Source organism: Indicator indicator, chromosome 13 (assembly GCF_027791375.1).
Source record: "Indicator indicator isolate 239-I01 chromosome 13, UM_Iind_1.1, whole genome shotgun sequence".
NCBI classification, from domain to species: domain Eukaryota; kingdom Metazoa; phylum Chordata; class Aves; order Piciformes; family Indicatoridae; genus Indicator; species Indicator indicator.
Genome location: NC_072022.1, coordinates 28,281,404 through 28,299,601, shown reverse-complemented (window position 1 = coordinate 28,299,601; position 18,198 = coordinate 28,281,404). Strand labels below are relative to the sequence as shown.

Here is an 18,198-nt window from a genome sequence, read left to right as displayed (position 1 = left end):
TGGCCTTGAGCATAGCCAGAAGCAATGGGAAGGGAAAGCTCTTCCTGATGCTCCTCTGGGTAAGGACCAGTGTCCTGGGATGTCTCCTGCCATGCTGAGTGTGACACCTCAGGCAGGGCCTGCACCTCCTCAAACCAACCTTGCTGAAAGGCTCTCTCAGTCTCACCTCCTGCCTGACTTGTCTCTGCTTCTTCCTTTTTTCTTCTTCTGTTTTCCCCTCTCCCCCTCTTCCCTCTCCCCCTCTTTCCTCTCCCCCTCTTCCCTCTCCCCCTCTTCCCTCTCCCCCTCTTCCCTCTCCCCCTCTTCCCTCTCCCCCTCTTCCCTCTCCCCCTCTTCCCTCCCCCCTTCCCTCTCCCCCTTCTTCCCTCTCCCCCTTCTTCCCTCTCCCCCTTCTTCCCTCTCCCCCCTTCTTCCCTCTCCCCCCTTCTTCCCTCTCCCCCCTTCTTCCCTCCCCCTTCTTCCCTCTCCCCCCTTCTTCCCTCTCCCCCCTTCTTCCCTCTCCCCCTTTTCCCTTCCCTCTCCCCCTTTTCCCTTCCCTCTCCCCCTTTTCCCTTCCCATTTTGAGGTTGCCATCCACCACCTCCCTGCTTCCAACCTGCCCATCCATCCCAGCTGGGGAGCTGATTCTCTCTGCAGTCACTAACCACCAGGACCTACACTTGATCTGTTCCTGCTGCTTCCATCAGCAGGGAGCTGGAGGCTTGAAATCATCCCCATCCCAAGTCTATTTTCATCCCTTTCTATTCCTGCGTGCTCTTTTCCCCTTGGAATCCCCTGGCTGGTGATGTTGATAATGGTGCTGATGGTCTGGAGATTGCTGCCTCCCTCTTCCCTTCCTGACCTGGATGCTTAGCTCTCTGCCTCTGGAGCATTTAAAAGCAGTGACCTGAGGAGGAGCTTTGTCTCTGCAAGCCAAGGTCCTTCTGATTTCCCCTCACAAACAGTCTGAGCTGTGGTGGAAGCTGATCCTGCTCCAGCAACCTCAGCAATGTACCCAGCACCTCCTGCCAAGAGCTCAAACAATAGTTTGCTTCACTGCTGCTGGCAGGGGAGGCAGCAGGACAGGCTGCCAGGCCCCCATTGCCTGCAGGGCAGAGGCTGCACCAAGCGTTTCACTTGGGGGCTCTGCTTTTGCCTCCTGGGAGTTGGTGTGAGGCTGAGGTGGGCACATGTGAGAGGCAGTGGTGCTCTGGGAATCAGCCTCTGCTGGGAGCTGTGGAATCCCAGCATGGTGAGGGTTGGAAGGGACCTCTGGAGCTCACCCAGCCCAAGCCCCTGCTCCAGCAGGGCACCCCCAGCAGCTTGCTGCTCTCCAAAGATTTGGAAGCTCTCCACACAAGGACACTCCACAACCTCTCTGGCCAGCCTGCTCCAGCCCTCCAGCACCCTCACACCAAACAACTTTCTCCTCCTGCTCAAATGGAACTTCCTGGGGTCCACTTTGTGCCCCTTGTGCTGTCCCTGGGCACCACTGAGCAGAGCCTGGCCCCAGCCTCTTGCCCCCCAGCCTTTAGCTCTTGCTGAGCATTGCTCAGATCCCTCTGGGGCTGCTCTTCTGAGGCTCTCAGCCCCAGGGCTCTCAGCCTTTGCTCCTCACAGAGCTGCTCCAGGCCCCTCAGCAGCTCTACAGCCTCCCCTGGACTCTCTCCAGCAGTTCTCTGTCCCTCCTGAACTGGGGAGCCCAGAACTGACCCCAGGACTCCAGCTGTGGCCTTACTAAGGCAGATTAGAGGGGTAGGAGTCCCCCCTTGCCCTGCTGCCCACACTCTTCTTCATGCACCCCAGGAGACCATTGGATGTCCTGGCCCCAAGGGCACACTGCTGGCTCCTGGTGACTTTATTGTCCCCCAGCACCCCCAGGTCCTTCTCCACAGAGCTCTCTCCAGCAGGTCCCCTCTCACCTGTCCTGCTGCAGGAGGTTGTTCCTCCCCAGCTGCAGGACTCTGCCCTTGCCCTGCTTGAACTTCAATGCAGAAACATTTCCCTCTGTTTCCTTCCCAATGCCATCAAAGCTCAACAGGAGAAGACAGGACCAAAAGGGGATGCTGCCAAAGGCCATTTTTCTTTCCCCATCTCCTCCAGGTTTGCTGGTGGGGGTCTGCCCTTCAGGAACCCACTCAGCCCCCCCCTGCCCACCCCTTGTCTGCAGCCAGAGGCTCTTGGTGTGGTTACTCAGCTCTGGCCCTTTCCCCAGAGGGAACAGTGTGGGGAGCTGAGGCAGAGTGGCAGCTTCCTACTAAATTACCTCTTGTCCCACAGCTCCAGGAAGATTTGTCAGGCAAGGGTCACCCCAAGGTCCTGCATTACAGGAGAATATTTTCCTTCCCCCTGCTCTGTAGGGTTAAGTTACCAGCAGTGAAAGACAACCCCAGGCACAACCTAGCAACACCCCCTGAGAAGCAGCTTCAGCTGCCTTTAGCCAAAGAGATGGAGAAGTGCTTTTGTGAGGAGGGATTTGGGGCTGGTTGGGGATTTGGGGGGGTTGGTTGGGGCTGTTTTTTTTTGTTGGGTTGGGTTTTTTAACATGTTTTTAGTTGTTGTTGTTGTTTCCACAGTTGGTAACCTGCAGGATTGGGGAGATTCCAAATGGGCTTCCCATCTGTGACCTCCTGGAGACTCTGTGGCTTTGGAAGTGCTGTGCTGAGAAGCCTCCCTTGTGGCTTTTCACATCCATAGTCTACAGATTGAGGCTCTTCAGGTGTTTGCTCCTCAGGGAGAAATCACAGAATGGGTTGGGTTGGAAGGGACGTCAAAGCTCATCCAGCTCCAACCCCACTGCCATGGCCAGGGACACCTCCCACCAGCCCAGCTTGCGCATGGGCCTCATCCAGTCTGGCCTTGACCACCTTTGGAGATTATCTGGTTCCAATCCCCCTGCCCCCTGGAAGGGACAAGGGCACCTTCCACCAGAGCAGCTTGCTTCAGGTCCTGTCCAACCTGGCCTTGAACACCTCTGGAGATCATTAGAGATCTTTTCCAACCTTAATGATTGTGAGATTCCATGATTCTAAAAGTGGGGAGAATAAGGCTGGAGAGGAGGAAGATATTTTTGATGCTGGGAGTGGTGACACCCTGGCCCAGGCTGCCCAGGGATGTAGGAGATGCTCCCCCCCTGACACCATGCCAGGCCAGGTTGCTTGGGGCTCTGAGCAACCTACGTGAATTGGGGATGTCTCTGGGGGTAGAATCAGAGAACTGTCAGGGCAGGAAGGGACCTCAAGGCTCAGCCAGATCCAACCCCCTGCCATGGGCAGGGACACCTCACACTACAGCAGGTTGCTCACAGCCACTTCCAGCCTGGCTGCAAAAACCTCCAGGGATGAGGCTTCCACCACCTCCCTGGGCAACCTGTGCCAGTGTCTCACCACCCTCATGGGGAAGAATTTCTTCCTCACATCCAATCTGAATCTCCCCATTTCTGGTTTTGCTCCATTCTCCCCCCAGTCCTATCACTCCGTGACCCCCCAGTGACCTTAAAAGGTCCTCTCCAACCCAAACATTCAATGACTCCACAGCAGCAGTTTCTAACTCAGTGTAGTCAGAGATGTTCCACCAGAGACAGTGACCCAGAAGATGTTTCTGGAGATGCTGAGCTAACCCCCAAGAGAATCTCTGCTGAAGCAGAGGACTGGAGCAGCTCTGCTGTGAGGCCAGACTGAGGGAGCTGGGGTTGTGCAGCCTGGAGAGGAGAAGGCTCCAGGGGGACCTCAGAGCTGCCTGCCAGGACCTGAAGGGATCCTGCAGGAAGGCTGCAGAGAGACTTTTGCTGAGGGTGTCTGAGACAGGCCAAGGGCGAATGGTTTGGAGCTGAGGCAGAGCAGGGTTAGAGTGGAGCTGAGGAAGAAGTTCTGCAGTGTGAGGGTGGTGAGAGTCTGGCACAGGCTGCCCAGGGAGGCTGTGGCTGCCTCCTGCCTGGGGGTGTTCAAGGCCAGGCTGGATGAGGCTGAGCCTGGCTGAGAGGAGTCCCTGCCCATGGGACACCCACCACCCACCAGGGGGGTGCAGCAGATGAGCTCTGAGGTCCCTCCCAACCTGAGCTTTTCTGCGATTCTAGATTTATCTTCCCAGCTCCAGAACACAGGTCCCAGGCAGAGATGCAGCACCAGGGCTGCCACCAGCACAGTGTGCCAGAGTCAGAGCTCTGCTTTCTGCTTCCTCAGGATGGAAAATGAGGCTGAAACCGAATCTGCTGTGCCACTGGATGACTTCAAAGCTGTTGTGGATGGAAAGGAAGAGGATGAGAACCTGCAAGTGAGGAGACAAGCTTTTGAAGAGAAGCTGCACATGGACAGCAGCACTCCTGGCTCAGTGAGGAGGTACAGCTTAGGCCAGGTCTCTAAAGAGGAGAGGAAGGACCTGAGGTTCAACAGGTATGGCTCTGCAGAAGGTGGGAGAGGTTCTCACAGGAGGCAGCTCTTTGTCCACCCACTGAGAGCTGCTTCCATTGGCATGGTGCCTCCAGGCATCACAACTCTGACTTCAACCAAATCTCACCTGCAGGAATTGAAAAGCTGGAGAAAAATCTTTGTAAGTTATTTAATTTATCTCCTCTGTGCCCCAGAAGAGCACAGGGGACAGGACAACAATGCCAGAGGAATGGAACCAGAAAGGAAGGGACAGAGTCCTTGCTTGGGTGTTCTGGCTGATGATACTTAGCAAATGTTGGAGTCAGATGTTGCCTGGCACTCTCCTGGGAACCTGGGTGAGACAAGGGCTCAGATAATCCCAGAATCCCAGCATGGAGGGGTTGGAAGGGACCTCTGGAGCTCAGCCAATCCAAGCCCCTGCTCCAGCAGGGCACCCCCAGCAGCACAATGCCCAGGGGGGTTGGAAGCTCTCCACACAAGGACACTCCACAACCTCTCTGGCCAGCCTGCTCCAGCCCTCCAGCACCCTCACACCAAACAACTTTCTCCTCCTGCTCACATGGAGCCTCCTGGGCTCCACTTTGTGCCCCTTGTGCTGTCCCTGGGCACCACTGAGCAGAGCCTGGCCCCAGCCTCTTGCCCCCCACAGCTCCTTTAGCTCTTGCTGAGCATTGCTCAGATCCCTCTGGGGCTGCTCTTCTGCAGGCTCTCAGCCCCAGGGCTCTCAGCCTTTGCTCCTCACAGAGCTGCTCCAGGCCCCTCAGCAGCTCTGCAGCCTCCCCTGGACTCTCTCCAGCAGTTCTCTGTCTCTCTGCAACTGGGGAGGGCAGAACTGGACACAATATCCCAGCTGTGCCCTCAGCAGGGCAGAGTAGAAGAGGAGGAGAACCTCCCTTGCCCTGCTGCCCACACTCTTCTTCATGCACCCCAGGAGACCATTGGATGTCCTGGCCCCAAGGGCACACTGCTGGCTCCTGGTGATTTGTTGTCCCCCAGCACTCCCAGGTCCTTCTCCACAGAGCTCTCTCCAGCAGGTCCCCCCTCACCTGTATTGCTGCAGGAGGTTGTTCCTCCCCAGCTGCAGGACTCTGCCCTTGTCCTGGTTGAACTTCCTCAGGTTCCTCTCCCCAGCTCTCAGCCTGGCCAGTTCTGGCTGAACAGCAGCACAGCCTGGGGCGTCTCAGCCACTCCTCCTAGGTGTACCCAAAGTGTCCTTAGCAGCTTCACAGCAGAGGTTTTCTCTTCCTCTTCTGCTCTTTGTCCTTTCAGTCACTTCACTTCCACCTTTGTAACTCTCATGGAGCCTTAACTTCAGCCTCACCACTTAGAGGCCAGTGAGGAGCTGGAGGCAGACTCTTGGCCTTGTTATGATGTGCCCACTAAAGCAGCTCCTCCAGTCCTGGGGCTGTGAGTTCTTTGGTGGCTCTGCTGAGCAGCTGTCCCCCTGGCATGCAGAGGTTGATAGTATTTAGTTTCCTCTGCTTGTTAAAGCTGTGCCCTGCCCTTTGCTTTTGCCTTGTGCACATCTACCAGCAGAGCCTTGCCTCTGGCAAAGCAAAGCCCCATGCTCAGCTCCCTCAACCAGCTGCAAGGGATGACTCTCAGAGTGCTTTGGGGAGTGATTTTTGTGTCCTTCCTCGATTCCAAAGCACTTTTCCTTCCCTCCTCACCTGCCAGGTCCAGAAGCCTGGCCCTGCACGCAGTGCGTGGGAAGGGGGCGAGCTCAGAGAGCGGCCAGGAGGAGGAGGAGGAGGAGGAGGAGGACAGCAGGGAGCTGCCTGCTGGGGTCTCCTTCACTGACATCTACATCAGCCAAGAAAATGACAAAATGCCTTTGGGGCTGGATGCTGAAGCCATGCAGCTGGGAAGTTCTTTGGCTTCACACCACAGCAGTGCAAATTCAGCAGAGGCTGCTCAGGGAGAGGTCTTCAAAGGAAAGCAAGAGGCAGTGAGGAGCCCTGTGGAGCACCAGGACAAGCTCTACCTGCACCTGAAGGCAAACCTGGGCAAAGTCAAAGACTATGTCACAGAGATGGGGAGGAGGATTCCCATCCCTGACCACTGTGTCATTGAAGGTAAGAGGGCTGAGCCTGCCTGGGCAGGAGAGCTTGGACTCTGCTCCTCAGGGGAATGGGTAGCAAAGATCTTCTAGCACACAGCTCATGGCTGAGGAAGCAAATGAGCTCCTGACTGCAAGATGATCTTGGAGGTCTCTTCCAACCTGGTTGAGTCTGTGAAGAAGGACACTGAGATGTTGGAGCTGGTCCAGAGAAGGGCAATGAGGCTGGGGAAGGGTCTGGAGAACAGGGCTGGGGAGGAGCAGCTGAGGGAGCTGGGGGTGTTCAGCCCAGAGAAAAAGAGGCTGAGGGGAGACCTCATTGCTCTCTACAGCTCCCTGAGAGGAGGCTGGAGCCAGGTGGGGGGTTGGGCACTGCTCCCAGGGAGCAAGCAACAGGACAAGAGGAAATGGCCTCAAGCTGCACCAGGGGAGGTTCAGGTTGGACATGAGGAGCTCCTTTCTGCTTCCACCTGAGGCTGGGGGCAACCCCAAAAGGACGCTGCAGTGCTGCAGAATGAGACCTCCAGTGGGTTGGGTGGGATCCTATCTCAGCACTTGCCCAGGGCTATTCAATGTCTTCTGCTTTCATCCTGGGTGGCTGTTTGCTGTTTGCTTTCAAGTGCTGGGAGACTGCAGGGCAGGTGGGGGATAAGCTTTGAGGTGGCTCTTTGATGCTCCTCTTTGAAGGAGCTAGCTGAGGCTGTGTGGTGAGCCTCTTGCTTACCCTGAGCAGCAGTCAATCCTGCACCTTCATGCAGCTAACCCCTTGCTGGTGGTCATGAGCTGCTCACAATCCTTCAGTGGGCCAAGAAGCACCTGCCTCACTGAATTTAATTCTTCTATCACCACACAGCCACCAGACACCAATTTTGGGGGCTAAAAATCATAGAATCAGAGAGTTGTTTTGGTTGGAAAGGACCTCCAAGATCCTCAGGTCCAGCCATCAAGCCAACACCACCATGGCCATCAAACCATGCCCCAACATGCCAGGGACACAGGTTCCTGGAACACCTCCAGGGATGGAGACTCCACCTTTTCAGAGGTCAAGGGACAGCCACCAAGCTGGGGAAGGGTCTGGAGAACAGGGCTGGGGAGGAGCAGCTGAGGGAGCTGGGGGTGTGCAGTCAGGGGGAGGCGAGGGAGACCTCATTGCTCTCTACAACTCCTTGAGCCAGAGGGGGTTGGTTGCTTGTATCAAGGAACAAGTGGTAGGAGGAGAGGGAAAGACCTCCAGCTGCACCAGGGGAGGTTCAGGTTGGAGCTGTGGAACAATTTCTTTGCTGCCAGAGAGGTCAGGGACTGGCACAGGCTGTCCAGGGAGGTGGTGGAGTCCCCATCCCTGGAGGGGTTCCAGAAACCTATGGCTGTGGTGGGGTTGGGTTGCTGGTTGGACCTTAGAAGTCTTTTTCCAAGCCAAAGAACTCTGTGGTGCTATGCAGAGCAGCTTCCACTCCTACAAGGGATGCAGCCCTTTCCCTTCTCACCTGAAGGAAGGATTTCCTTCATACTTCACATTCCAGCTCTGCCACTTCATGTCAGGATTGAGGCTAAAGCTTCTGGCTTGATGAAACTGCAGCAGGAACCTGAGGGAGCAGGGTGGCTTTTGGAGGGCTGAGTGCTCTTGCCTTGCATTAATCAGCTACAGCCTCACCACTTCCAGGCCTCTTTGAACATTTGTCACTGTGTGGCTCAGTTTCCTTCCCCAAGTCCCTCCTAGGATAGGTTCTAAGCTCCCAAACTCCTGCAATCTCCTGATGACCCTCAGCCAGCATTCTCAAGGGAATCCTCTGAGCAGGGACACAGGTGCAGAGCAGGAGCTTTCTGTGACTCATTCCAAAGAGGTTGAAGAGATCCAGCCTGGCTCATGAGCCAGGGGGCAGCTTTCTTCAGACCTCAGATGGAGTCATCTGGGTTGGAGGAGACCTTGCAGCTCCTCGAGTCCCAACTGCCCCAGCCAGGCAGAATGCTCTGAGATTGGCCCTTAGGACGCCTGCTCCAAGGTGCAGAGATCCTGCAGCTTCTCCACCAAGGGGGAGGCAATCAGACAGTCACAGAATCATTTGGAACAGACCTTTGAGGTCATGGAGTCCAACCCTCAACCCAGCACTGCCAGGGCACCACTGAGCCCTGGCCCTGGCCCTCAGCACCACATCCACACAACTTTGAAACCCCTGCAGGGATGGGGATTCCACTACTGCCCTGGGCAGCCTGGGTCAGGGCTGGGCAACCCTTTTGGGGAAGAAATTGTTCCTCATGGCCAACCTGCTGGGGCAACCTGAGGCCATTTCCTCTTGTCCTGTTGCTTCTTCCCTGGGAGCAGAGTCCAAGCCCCACCTGGCTCCAGCCTCCCCTCAGGAGCTGCAGAGAGCAATGAGGTCTCCCTCAGCCTCCTCTTCTCCAGGCTGCACACCCCCAGCTCCCTCAGCTGCTCCTCCCCAGCCCTGTTCTCCAGACCCTTCCCCAGCTTTGCTGCCCTTCTCTGGCCCTGCTCCAGCCCCTCCTGTCCTTCACTTATTCTTTGCACCATTCCCTGCACCTCCACATTCAACATCCATCAAACACCTTCAGGTTGTTGGCTGGTGGTGGTTGCTGCACCTTCTAAAGGTCCATTCAAACTTCTCTGAGTTACTTTTCAACGGAGATCTTTAGAAAAGAGTTTTAAAAACGGGGAAAATGTGAAAAAATGTTAATATGCAGAGTTCTATGTGGCCATGGCACTTGGGGACAGGGTTTAATGCCCATGGAGGGGTTGGGTTGATTGTTTGGACTGGATCTGAGAGGTCTCTTCCAAGTGAAACAGTTCCATGGTTCCATGAGGTCTGTCTTGGTTACCTTGGAGCTTGAACTGGAAATTGAAGATGTAAAGCATGGAAATGCTCCTTGCCAAGGGGGGTGGGGTCTGAGCTTTGGGCAGGACATCTGTGACCCTGCTGAACTCCTTACTGCTTCCAACTGAGGCTGGGGGGCACCCCCAAAAGGATGCTGCAGTGATGTGGTGGTGAGAACAGAAGCAGCTTTGGCTACCTCCAGAATTAGTGCTCTGCCCCTGCCACAACTGGGGATGCTAATAGCAAGAGCAGTTGCCCCAGGGGAGGTTTAGGTTGGCCATGAGGAACAATTTCTTCCCTAAAAGGGTTGTCAAGCCCTGACCCAGGCTGCCCATGGCAGTGGTGGAGTCCCCATCCCTGCAGGGGTTTCAAAGTTGTGTGGATGTGGTGCTGAGGGCCAGGGCCAGGGCTCAGTGGTGCCCTGGCAGTGCTGGGTTGAGGGTTGGACTCCATGACCTCAAAGGTCTGTTCCAAATGATTCTGTGACTGTCTGATTGCCTCCCCCTTGGTGGAGAAGCTGCAGGATCTCTGCACCTTGGAGCAGGCGTCCTAAGGGCCAATCTCAGAGCATTCTGCCTGGCTGGGGCAGTTGGGACTCGAGGAGCTGCAAGGTCTCCTCCAACCCAGATGACTCTCTGAAGGCTTGGACTGGGTGATCTTAAAGGCCTCTTCCAACCAAAACAGTTCCAATTCTATGACTCTGCCAGAGGACTCTGCCAGAACTGGCTTTGGCAGTGCCACAACCTCCAGCTGAGGCTTGAGTCTGCTCTGTGTCACCTGCAGTGGCCTTGACTCACCCCAGCATGCAGCACAGGGCCCTTGAGCAGCTGCTGGGCTACACTTTGCTGGTCCCACCTGGAGCACTGTGTGCTGGGGGGGGTTTAAGTTCTTCTTCTTGATTCCTGGCCCTGTGGATGTGGTGGCTCTGCTGCAGGGGGGGGGCTGGGATCAGATGGTTCCCAGGCACAGCCTATAGGATGCTGCCTTTGGGGGGCAGTTGAGGACAGCTCCTTGCTTCCCACTCTTGTTCTCCTCACTCTTCAGCCTCAGGATGGAGACAGACTGAGAGAGTTGGGGTTGTGCAGTCTGGAGAGGAGAAGGCTCCCAGGAGACCTTCTTGTGGCCTTCCAGGATCTGAAGGGGACTCCAAGAAAGCTGGGGAGGGACTTTTGAGGGTGTCAGGGAGTGATAGGAGTGGGGGGGATGGAACAAAACTAGAAATGGAGAGATTCAGATTGGATGTGAGGAAGAAATTCTTCCCCATGAGGGTGGTGAGAGACTGGCACAGGCTGCCCAGGGAGGTGGTGGAAGCCTCATCCCTGGAGGTTTTTGCAGCCAGGCTGGAGGTGGCTGTGAGCAACCTGCTGTGGTGTGAGGTGTCCCTGCCCATGGCAGGGGGGTTGGGACTGGCTGAGCCTTGAGGTCCCTTCCAACCCTGACAATTCTGTGCTAATTGGGATCAAAAGCCACCACTGATGCCTACAGCTCAGAGCATCAAGTGTCAAGGGAGGTGCTGGAAAGAAGTCTTTGATGCTATGGATGCCAGGGGGTGCTGAAGGGTTTGAACATCTGCTCAGGGATTGGCACAGGCTGCCCAGGGAGGTGGTGGAGTCCCCATCCCTGGAGGTGTTCCAGAAAGCTGTGGCCATGGCACCTGGGGACAGGCTGGGAGAGTTGGGGTTGTTCAGCCTGGAGAAGGCTCCAAGGAGACCTCAGAGCTGCATTTCAATATTTGCAGGGGAGCTGCAGGCAGGCTGGGGAGGGACTGCTCAGAAGGGGCTGTGGGGATAGGATGAGGAGCAATGGTTTGAAGCTGGAGCAGGGCAGAGTTAGGTTGGACACCAGGAGGAAGTTCTGCACAGTGAGGGTGGGGAGAGACTGACACAGGCTGCCCAGGGAGGTGGTGGAGTCCCCATTCCTGGGGGTGTTCCAGAAACCTGTGGCCATGGCACCTGGGGCCAGGGCTGAGTGGCCATGGTGGGGTTGGGTTGCTGCTTGGACTCCATGACCTTGGAGGCCTTTTCCCACCCAAAGAGTTCTATGTTTACCTCCAGCCTCCCTTTTGGAAGGCCAGAGCCCAGGGAGATGTGGTGGCCAGGTCAGTCCTTGGTTGCTGCTGGGTTTGGGTTCCAGGATGTGATGTCCCTCAGTGAAGAACACCACAACCATTTTCTGAGCACTGAAGGCACTGCTGGCTGCTCCAGGGCCTGCAAGAGGAAAGCCAAGTAGCAAATATTTTGTGGGATGAATGACACCATGCTGAAAGAGGAGGAGGAGGAAGAGGTGGAGGTGGAGGAGGAGGAGGAGGAAGTGAAGGAGGAGGAGGAGGAGGAGAAACAGGCTGCAGGAGGCTGGCCCCAAGTCTGGTGGTTGTTAGGTCTCTGCTGTCCTGGGGGGTAATGGGTACCATATGATGGTGTGGCTGGAGGAACTCAGTGCTCCCCTGCAGTGCTCACCCCTGCACCAGGCTGATGAATTCCAGCATTCCACAAGCCAAGCTCTGATTTGGAACAGCTGGACCTCTGCTCCTCCAGGGGGATCCCAAACTTACCACAGCTCAGGCCAGCCTTCCAGGAGGATCAGCCCTGCTGCTGCTAAGCCAGCAACAATCTGAGCTGGCATTGGGTGTGCAGGGCTGGGCTCTCACAGGGGCCAGGGGGAAAGTCCCAAAGGTGAGGGCTGGCAGTGGGGATGGGATTGCTAGCTGCCAGTGTGCTGATCACCTGCATCCTCAGAGTGCTGAGGAGCTCCCAGCACAGCAGGAGGCATGAGGGAAGGTGGAGATGCTCCTGAGGCGCTGCCCTCACACTGTGCTGACGGCAAAGCCTCCTGCTTTGCACCTCCTCTGCAAGCACCACTCCAACAGCCTGCTCCCCAGAGCTTGCCAGGGGCTGGAAGGGACCTCTGGGGAGCATCTAAAGCAGGGCACCCCCAGCAGCTTGCCCAGCAGCACAATGCCCAGGGGGTTTGGAAGCTCTCCACACAAGGACACTCCACAACCTCTCTGGCCAGCCTGCTCCAGCCCTCCAGCACCCTCACACCAAACAACTTTCTCCTCCTGCTCACATGCAACCTCCTGGGGTCCACTTTGTGCCCCTTGGCCTGTCCCTGGGCAGCACTGAGCAGAGCCTGGCCCCAGCCTCTTGCCCCCCAGCCTTTAGCTCTTGCTGAGCATTGCTCAGATCCCTCTGGGGCTGCTCTCACAGCTGTGTGCAGCCCATCCTGAGCTGTCCCCATGGCTCAGCAGTACCCAGGACCAAGCCCAGCCCTGAGCCCAGCTCTGAGCCCAGCTCTCCCCAGTGTGGGGCTGGTTGGGTTTTGGTGATGGCTGTGAGAGGGAGCTGGCCCTCAAGGGTGTCCAGGGCTTTGTCCTTGCTCCCACAGCAGCCATGCAGGGCCCTCTGGGGCTGCTCTTCCCTGGGCAGTCTGTTCCAGGTGCACTCTACCTGGCGGCTGGGAGGGTCCTGATGGAGTGGTGGAGTCACTGATCTAGGAGAAAAGCCAAACCTTTGTCTTTTGAGCTTCTAAACTGGCCCAGGCTGGACCTCACAGTTCCTCCTGGCGCTTCCTGTGCCTGCTGTGAGCCAGCAGCCCTCTGCCAGGCTGCGAGTGCTGGGCAGAGGTGAGCCAGGGATGTGGCTGGGGCAGCCAGGAGCCAGGCAGCAGCTGGGTTTGTGGATGTTCTTCCAGGACCTCATTTTCCAGCATACATTTCATGAGCTCTTTGCACTTCAGTCCTTAGAACCACAGAATAATTCTGGTTGGAGAAAACCTCCCAGAGCATCAGGAGGGAAATGCACTTTTGTTTCTGAGGATGGGGCAGTGTGGCAGAGCTGCTTGGCTGTGGGCCCTTCCCAAAGGGCAAGGACCTTTTGTTGCCCTGATGGGAAAGGGAAGGAAGATGAAAATGTGGCTTTGGTTCAGCCTTGGGCCACTCACTCCAAGAAGGACACTGAGGAGCTGGAGCAGCTCCAGAGAAGGGCAAAGAAGCTGGGGAAGGGTCTGGAGAACAGGGCTGGGGAGGAGCAGCTGAGGGAGCTGGGGGTGTGCAGCCTGGAGAAGAGGAGGCTGAGGGAGACCTCATTGCTCTCTACAGCTCCTGAGGGGAGGCTGGAGCCAGGTGGGGGTTGGGCTCTGCTCAGTGATAGTCTCAGGTGATAAAAGGAGAGGAACTGGCCTGAAATTGTGCCAGGGGAGGGTTAGGTTGGAGAGGAGGAAAAATTCTTTGCTGCCAAAGTGGTCAGGGATTGGCACAGGCTGCCCAGGGAGGTGGTGGAGTCCCCATCCCTGGAGGGGGTCAAGAAATTGTGGCCATGGCACCTGGGGCCAGGGTTTGGTGGCCATGGTGGGGGTGGGTTGCTGCTGGGACTGGATGATCCTGGAGGCCTTTTCCAGCCCAGACAAAGCTATGATCAGGACTTGGTCTATCAAGAGCACTGCAGTGCCTCCATACAGTGATGCCTTCTCCACTCCTTTCTGTGCAACCTCCTGGGGCTGAGGTCTGTTGGGCTGCACCATGCAAAGCTGGAGGTGTTGAAGCAAACACAGATCAGCCTTCCTTGGAGCTGGTGGCTTTAGAGGTGACCCTTTTCTGCTGTAAGCCTCTTGAGTGTTTGCAGGCATTTGTGATCCCTGGATGGATGCTGGAGCCAGGTGGGGTTGGGCTCTTCTCCCAAGGAGCAAGTGATAGGATGAGACAAAATGGCCTCAATTGCCCCAGGGGAGGTTCAGGTTGGACATGAGGAATAATTTCTGCCCCAGAAGGGTTCCCAAGCCTGGCCCAGGCTGCTCAGGGCAGGGATGGAGTCTCCATCCCTGGAGGGGTTTCAAAGCTGTGGAGATGTGGTGCAGGCATTTGTGATCAGGCAAAGGAAACTGAGGCAGCTGCAAATGGCCTTGAAACACCAGTTAGGAAGTTGTCTCCATTTCTTGCTCCCTACTCCCATGTTTATGGGTGGCTTGAAGTCCATCTGGGACATTTATGAGCAGATTTTCACTCCCACCAACAGATTTTGCCTTAGCAGTAAAGGCTCACCAGTGGAAATCAAACCAGGCAGGAATTCTTCCCAGAGCCACTGACTCCTGCACCTCCTCTGCTGCTTGGTTCAGGCCAGCAGGTTCAGCTGGAACAAAGCACAATTAACAGCTCTGCTGACATTCTGCTGCTCATGTTCTGTCCTTTTCCAGCCCCCAGACACAACCACTCAGCTGTGAACTTTGAAATTGCAACACACATCCTCTGGTTTCCTTCAGGAGGAACAACTTGTTGCTTATTTTCTTCCTAGAATCACAGAATTGTTTGGTTGGAAAAGCTCTTGAAGGTCATCCAGCCCAACCACTCTCTGACTCTGTCAAGCTAAGCCATGGCCCTCAGCACCACAGCTCTGTGGCTTTGGAATCCCTCCAAGGGATGGGGATTCAGCACCCTGCCTGGGCAGCCTGGGCCAGGCTTGGAGAACCCTTTCAGGGAAGAAGTTTCTTCTCATGGCCAACCTAAACCTAATGCTGCAACCTGAGGCTGTTTCCTCTTGTCCTGTTGCCTCTTCCTAGGGAGCAGAGCCCAACCCCCACCTGGCTCCAGCATCCTCTCAGGGAGCTGCAGAGAGCAATGAGGTCTCCCTCAGCCTCCTCTTCACCAGGCTGCACACCCCCAGCTCCCTCAGCTGCTCCTCCCCAGCCCTGTTCCCCAGCCCCTTCCCCAGCTTGGTTGCTCTTTGCTTTGCTCACCTTGTTCCCATGCTCTTCTTCTGAGCCTTTAGCTCCTGCTGAACATTGCTCAGATGCCCTCTGGGGCTGCTGGGGTCTCAGCCAGGCTCTGTCCAGCAGAAGCAGCAGTGAGTGAGAGCTGCTCTCACAGCAGGGGCTGAGGGTTGGCTGAGCTGAGCAGGAGGCTCTCTGCAGCTGTCACTGACAAATGAAGGTTGTCTGCTTCCAGGAACCAACTTTTTGCCTGGCCACTGCTGAGTGCTTTTGGCAGGGGGGGTTGGACTGGCTGAGGTCTGGAGGTCCCTTCCAACCTCTAACACTCTGTGATTCTGTGGAGTGTTGGCTCCAGCCCTCAGATGAGATTTCTTTAGCCATAGGTCAGCAGCCACAGCCTTCTCCTTGGTGGCATCCCGCATGCCTTGCTGAGCAGTTTGTGAGCTGTTTGTGTCTCTCCACAAATCCTTTGGAATTTTCTGGCCTGCAGCATTTAGGAACCTCCCTCAAAACCCAACCAGCACAGGACATCCTTTCTTCACTGCTACCTAGGGGCTGGGATCCTGGAGCTCTGCCACCTTCCTCTGCAAGGACTTGTGGGGGAGACTGTCATGGAATCACAGAACTGTCAGGGCTGGAAGGGAGCTCAAGGCTCAGCCAGCTCCAACCCCCTGCCATGGGCAGGGACACCTCACACCACAGCAGGTTGCTCACAGCCACCTCCAGCCTGGCTGCAAAAACCTCCAGGGATGAGGCTTCCACCACCTCCCTGGGCAACCTGTGCCAGTCTCTCACCACCCTCATGGGGAAGAATTTCTTCCTCACATCCGATCTGAATCTCCCCATTTCTGGTTTTGCTCCATTCCCCCCAGTCCTATCACTCCCTGACATCCTCAAAAGTCCCTCCCCAGCTTTCTTGGAGCCCTCTTCAGACACTGGAAGGCCACAAGAAGGTCTCCTCAGAGCCTCCTCCTCTCCAGCCTGAACAACCCCAACTCTCTCAGTCTGTCTCCATGGCAGAGCAGCTCCAGCCCTCTGCTCATTCTCATGGCCCTCTCTGGACACCTTCCAGCCCCTCCAGGATGCCTGCTGATGGTTCCTGTCTTTCACCCAGGTACTGATTTTGGTGTTCTCTACCTTTCTCTCTAGACACTGTTAGAAGCTGTGTGGTCAAGCTGTCCTTCAGCTGTCCCCTGAAGGGCCATTACTGCCTGTACAGCAAATCCAGTTTCACCCTGGTCAGCCAGCAGCCTCCACTGTGGATCCACATCATGTTCCTCTTCCAGCAGGTAGGTGCAGCTCCCTTGCTCACCTTGTGCTTGGTTTCAACGGTTTCAAGGCTGCAGGCACCCAGCTGGGTGGCAGTGTTGCTCTGCCTGAGGGTCAGGAGGCTCTGCAGAGGCATCTGCCCAGGCTGGCTCCATGGGCTGAGCTCAGTGGGATGAGGCTCAACAAGGCCAAATGCTGAGTGCTGTGCTTGGGGCACAACCCCCCCAGGAAGGCTCCAGGCTTGGGGCAGAGTGGTTGGGAACTGCCTGGTGGGAAAGAACCTGAGGGTGTTGGCCAGCAGCAGCTGGAGATGAGTCAGGGGGTGCCCAGGTGGGCAAGAAGGGCAGCAGCAGCCTGGGCTGGAGCAGCAATGGTCTGGGCAGCAGCAGCAGGGCAGGGATTGTCCCTTTGGACTGGGCACTGCTGAGGCCAAACCTCAGATCCTGGGTGCAGTTTTGGGCTCCTCACTCTAAGAAGGACACTGAGGGCTGGAGCAGGTCCAGAGAAGAGCAACCAAGCTGGGGAAGGGTCTGGAGAAGAGGGCTGGGGAGGAGCAGCTGAGGGAGCTGGGGGTGTGCAGCCTGGAGAAGAGGAGGCTGAGGGAGACCTCATTGCTCTCTACAGCTCCCTGAGAGGAGGCTGGAGCCAGGTGGGGGTTGGGCTCTGCTCCTAGGGACCAAGTGATAGGACAAGAGGAAATGGCCTCAAGCTGCACCAGGGGAGGGTTAGGTTGGAGAGGAGGAAAATTTCTTTGTTGCAAGAGTGGTGAGGGACTGGCACAGGCTGCCCAGGGAGGTGGTGGAGTCCCCATCCCTGGAGGGGTTCAAGAACCTGTGGCCATGGCACTTGTGGGCATGGTTTGGTGGCCATGGTGGGGCTGGCTTGCTGCTGGGACTGGATGGCCTCAGAGGCCTTTTCCAACCCACACAATTCTCTGGTTCTGACATTTCTGGTTTGATTTCCTTCCCCAGACAGGATGATATCCCTGGGCTGCCCAGCCTGTCCTTTTCTGCCACCTTCCCTGCAGCCACATGCCCCAGGGAGGGACTCCTTGAGCCATTCTCTTGTGCCACTTGGCTGCTTGGAGCTGCCCTCCTCTCCTTCTCCATTTGGACAACCCCCCTCCTCCCCTTAGAAAAGCTGTGTCTGGCAGCTGAGCTGCAAAAATGCCTTCCCTGAGCCAGGAGCAAATTCCTGCCTTGAGTGTGAGTGCAGCACATCTGTTGGATGGCAGAGAGTGGGATGAGGCCTTCTGGGTGTCTGCTGAGAAGGAACATCCACATCCAGGAAACCTGCCTGGGAAGGACACTGCTCCTGTTGTGAAATCCAGGCCTTGTAGGAGGGAAAAGTCCATCCTCTGGTCTTGGATCCTCCTGCAACTGCAGTGCTGAATTCTGAGGTCATGGAGCAGACAGGAGAGGGGCAGAGATGCTGAGGTGCCCTCAGCTGCAGCAGGCTCCAGGGACGGGGACTGTGTGGAGCTTGTGCAAGGAGAGCTCAGTGCTGTGGAAATGTTAGATCCAGGCTGGCTGTGGGCAAGAGGAGCTTGGGGCAGGCTGGGCAGGAGGAGCTTGGGGCAGGCTGGGCAGGAGGAGCTTGGGGCAGGCTGGGCAGGAGGAGCTTGGGGCAGGCTGGGCAGGAGGAGCTTGGGGCAGGCTGGGCAGGAGGAGCTTGGGGCAGGCTGGGCAGGAGGAGCTTGGGGGAGGCTGGGCAGGAGGAGTTTGGGGCAGGCTGGGCAAGAGGAGCTTGGGGCAGGCTGGGCAGGAGGAGCTTGGGGCAGGCTGGGCAGGAGGAGCTTGGGGCAGGCTGGGCAGGAGGAGCTTGGGGCAAGCTGGGCAAGAGGAGCTTGGGGGAGGCTGGGCAAGAGGAGCTTGGGGCAGGCTGGGCAGGAGGAGCTTGGGGCAGGCTGGGCAGGAGGAGCTTGGGGCAAGCTGGGCAGGAGGAGCTTGGGGCAGGCTGGGCAGGAGGAGCTTGG

General features: G+C 56.8%; 1 protein-coding gene across 2 annotated transcripts in view; it reads left to right on the top strand.

Moving 5' to 3' along the window:
• Positions 1-18,198, top strand: part of VEPH1 (ventricular zone expressed PH domain containing 1) — a 71,990-nt gene that overhangs the window by 40,636 nt on the left and 13,156 nt on the right. For both annotated transcript variants that reach the window (XM_054386080.1, XM_054386079.1), the window contains exons 7-9: positions 4,161-4,370; positions 6,045-6,442; positions 16,104-16,243. In XM_054386080.1, coding sequence (XP_054242055.1) covers positions 4,161-4,370; positions 6,045-6,442; positions 16,104-16,243 — 748 coding nt within the window. The remainder of the gene's footprint in view (positions 1-4,160; positions 4,371-6,044; positions 6,443-16,103; positions 16,244-18,198) is intronic.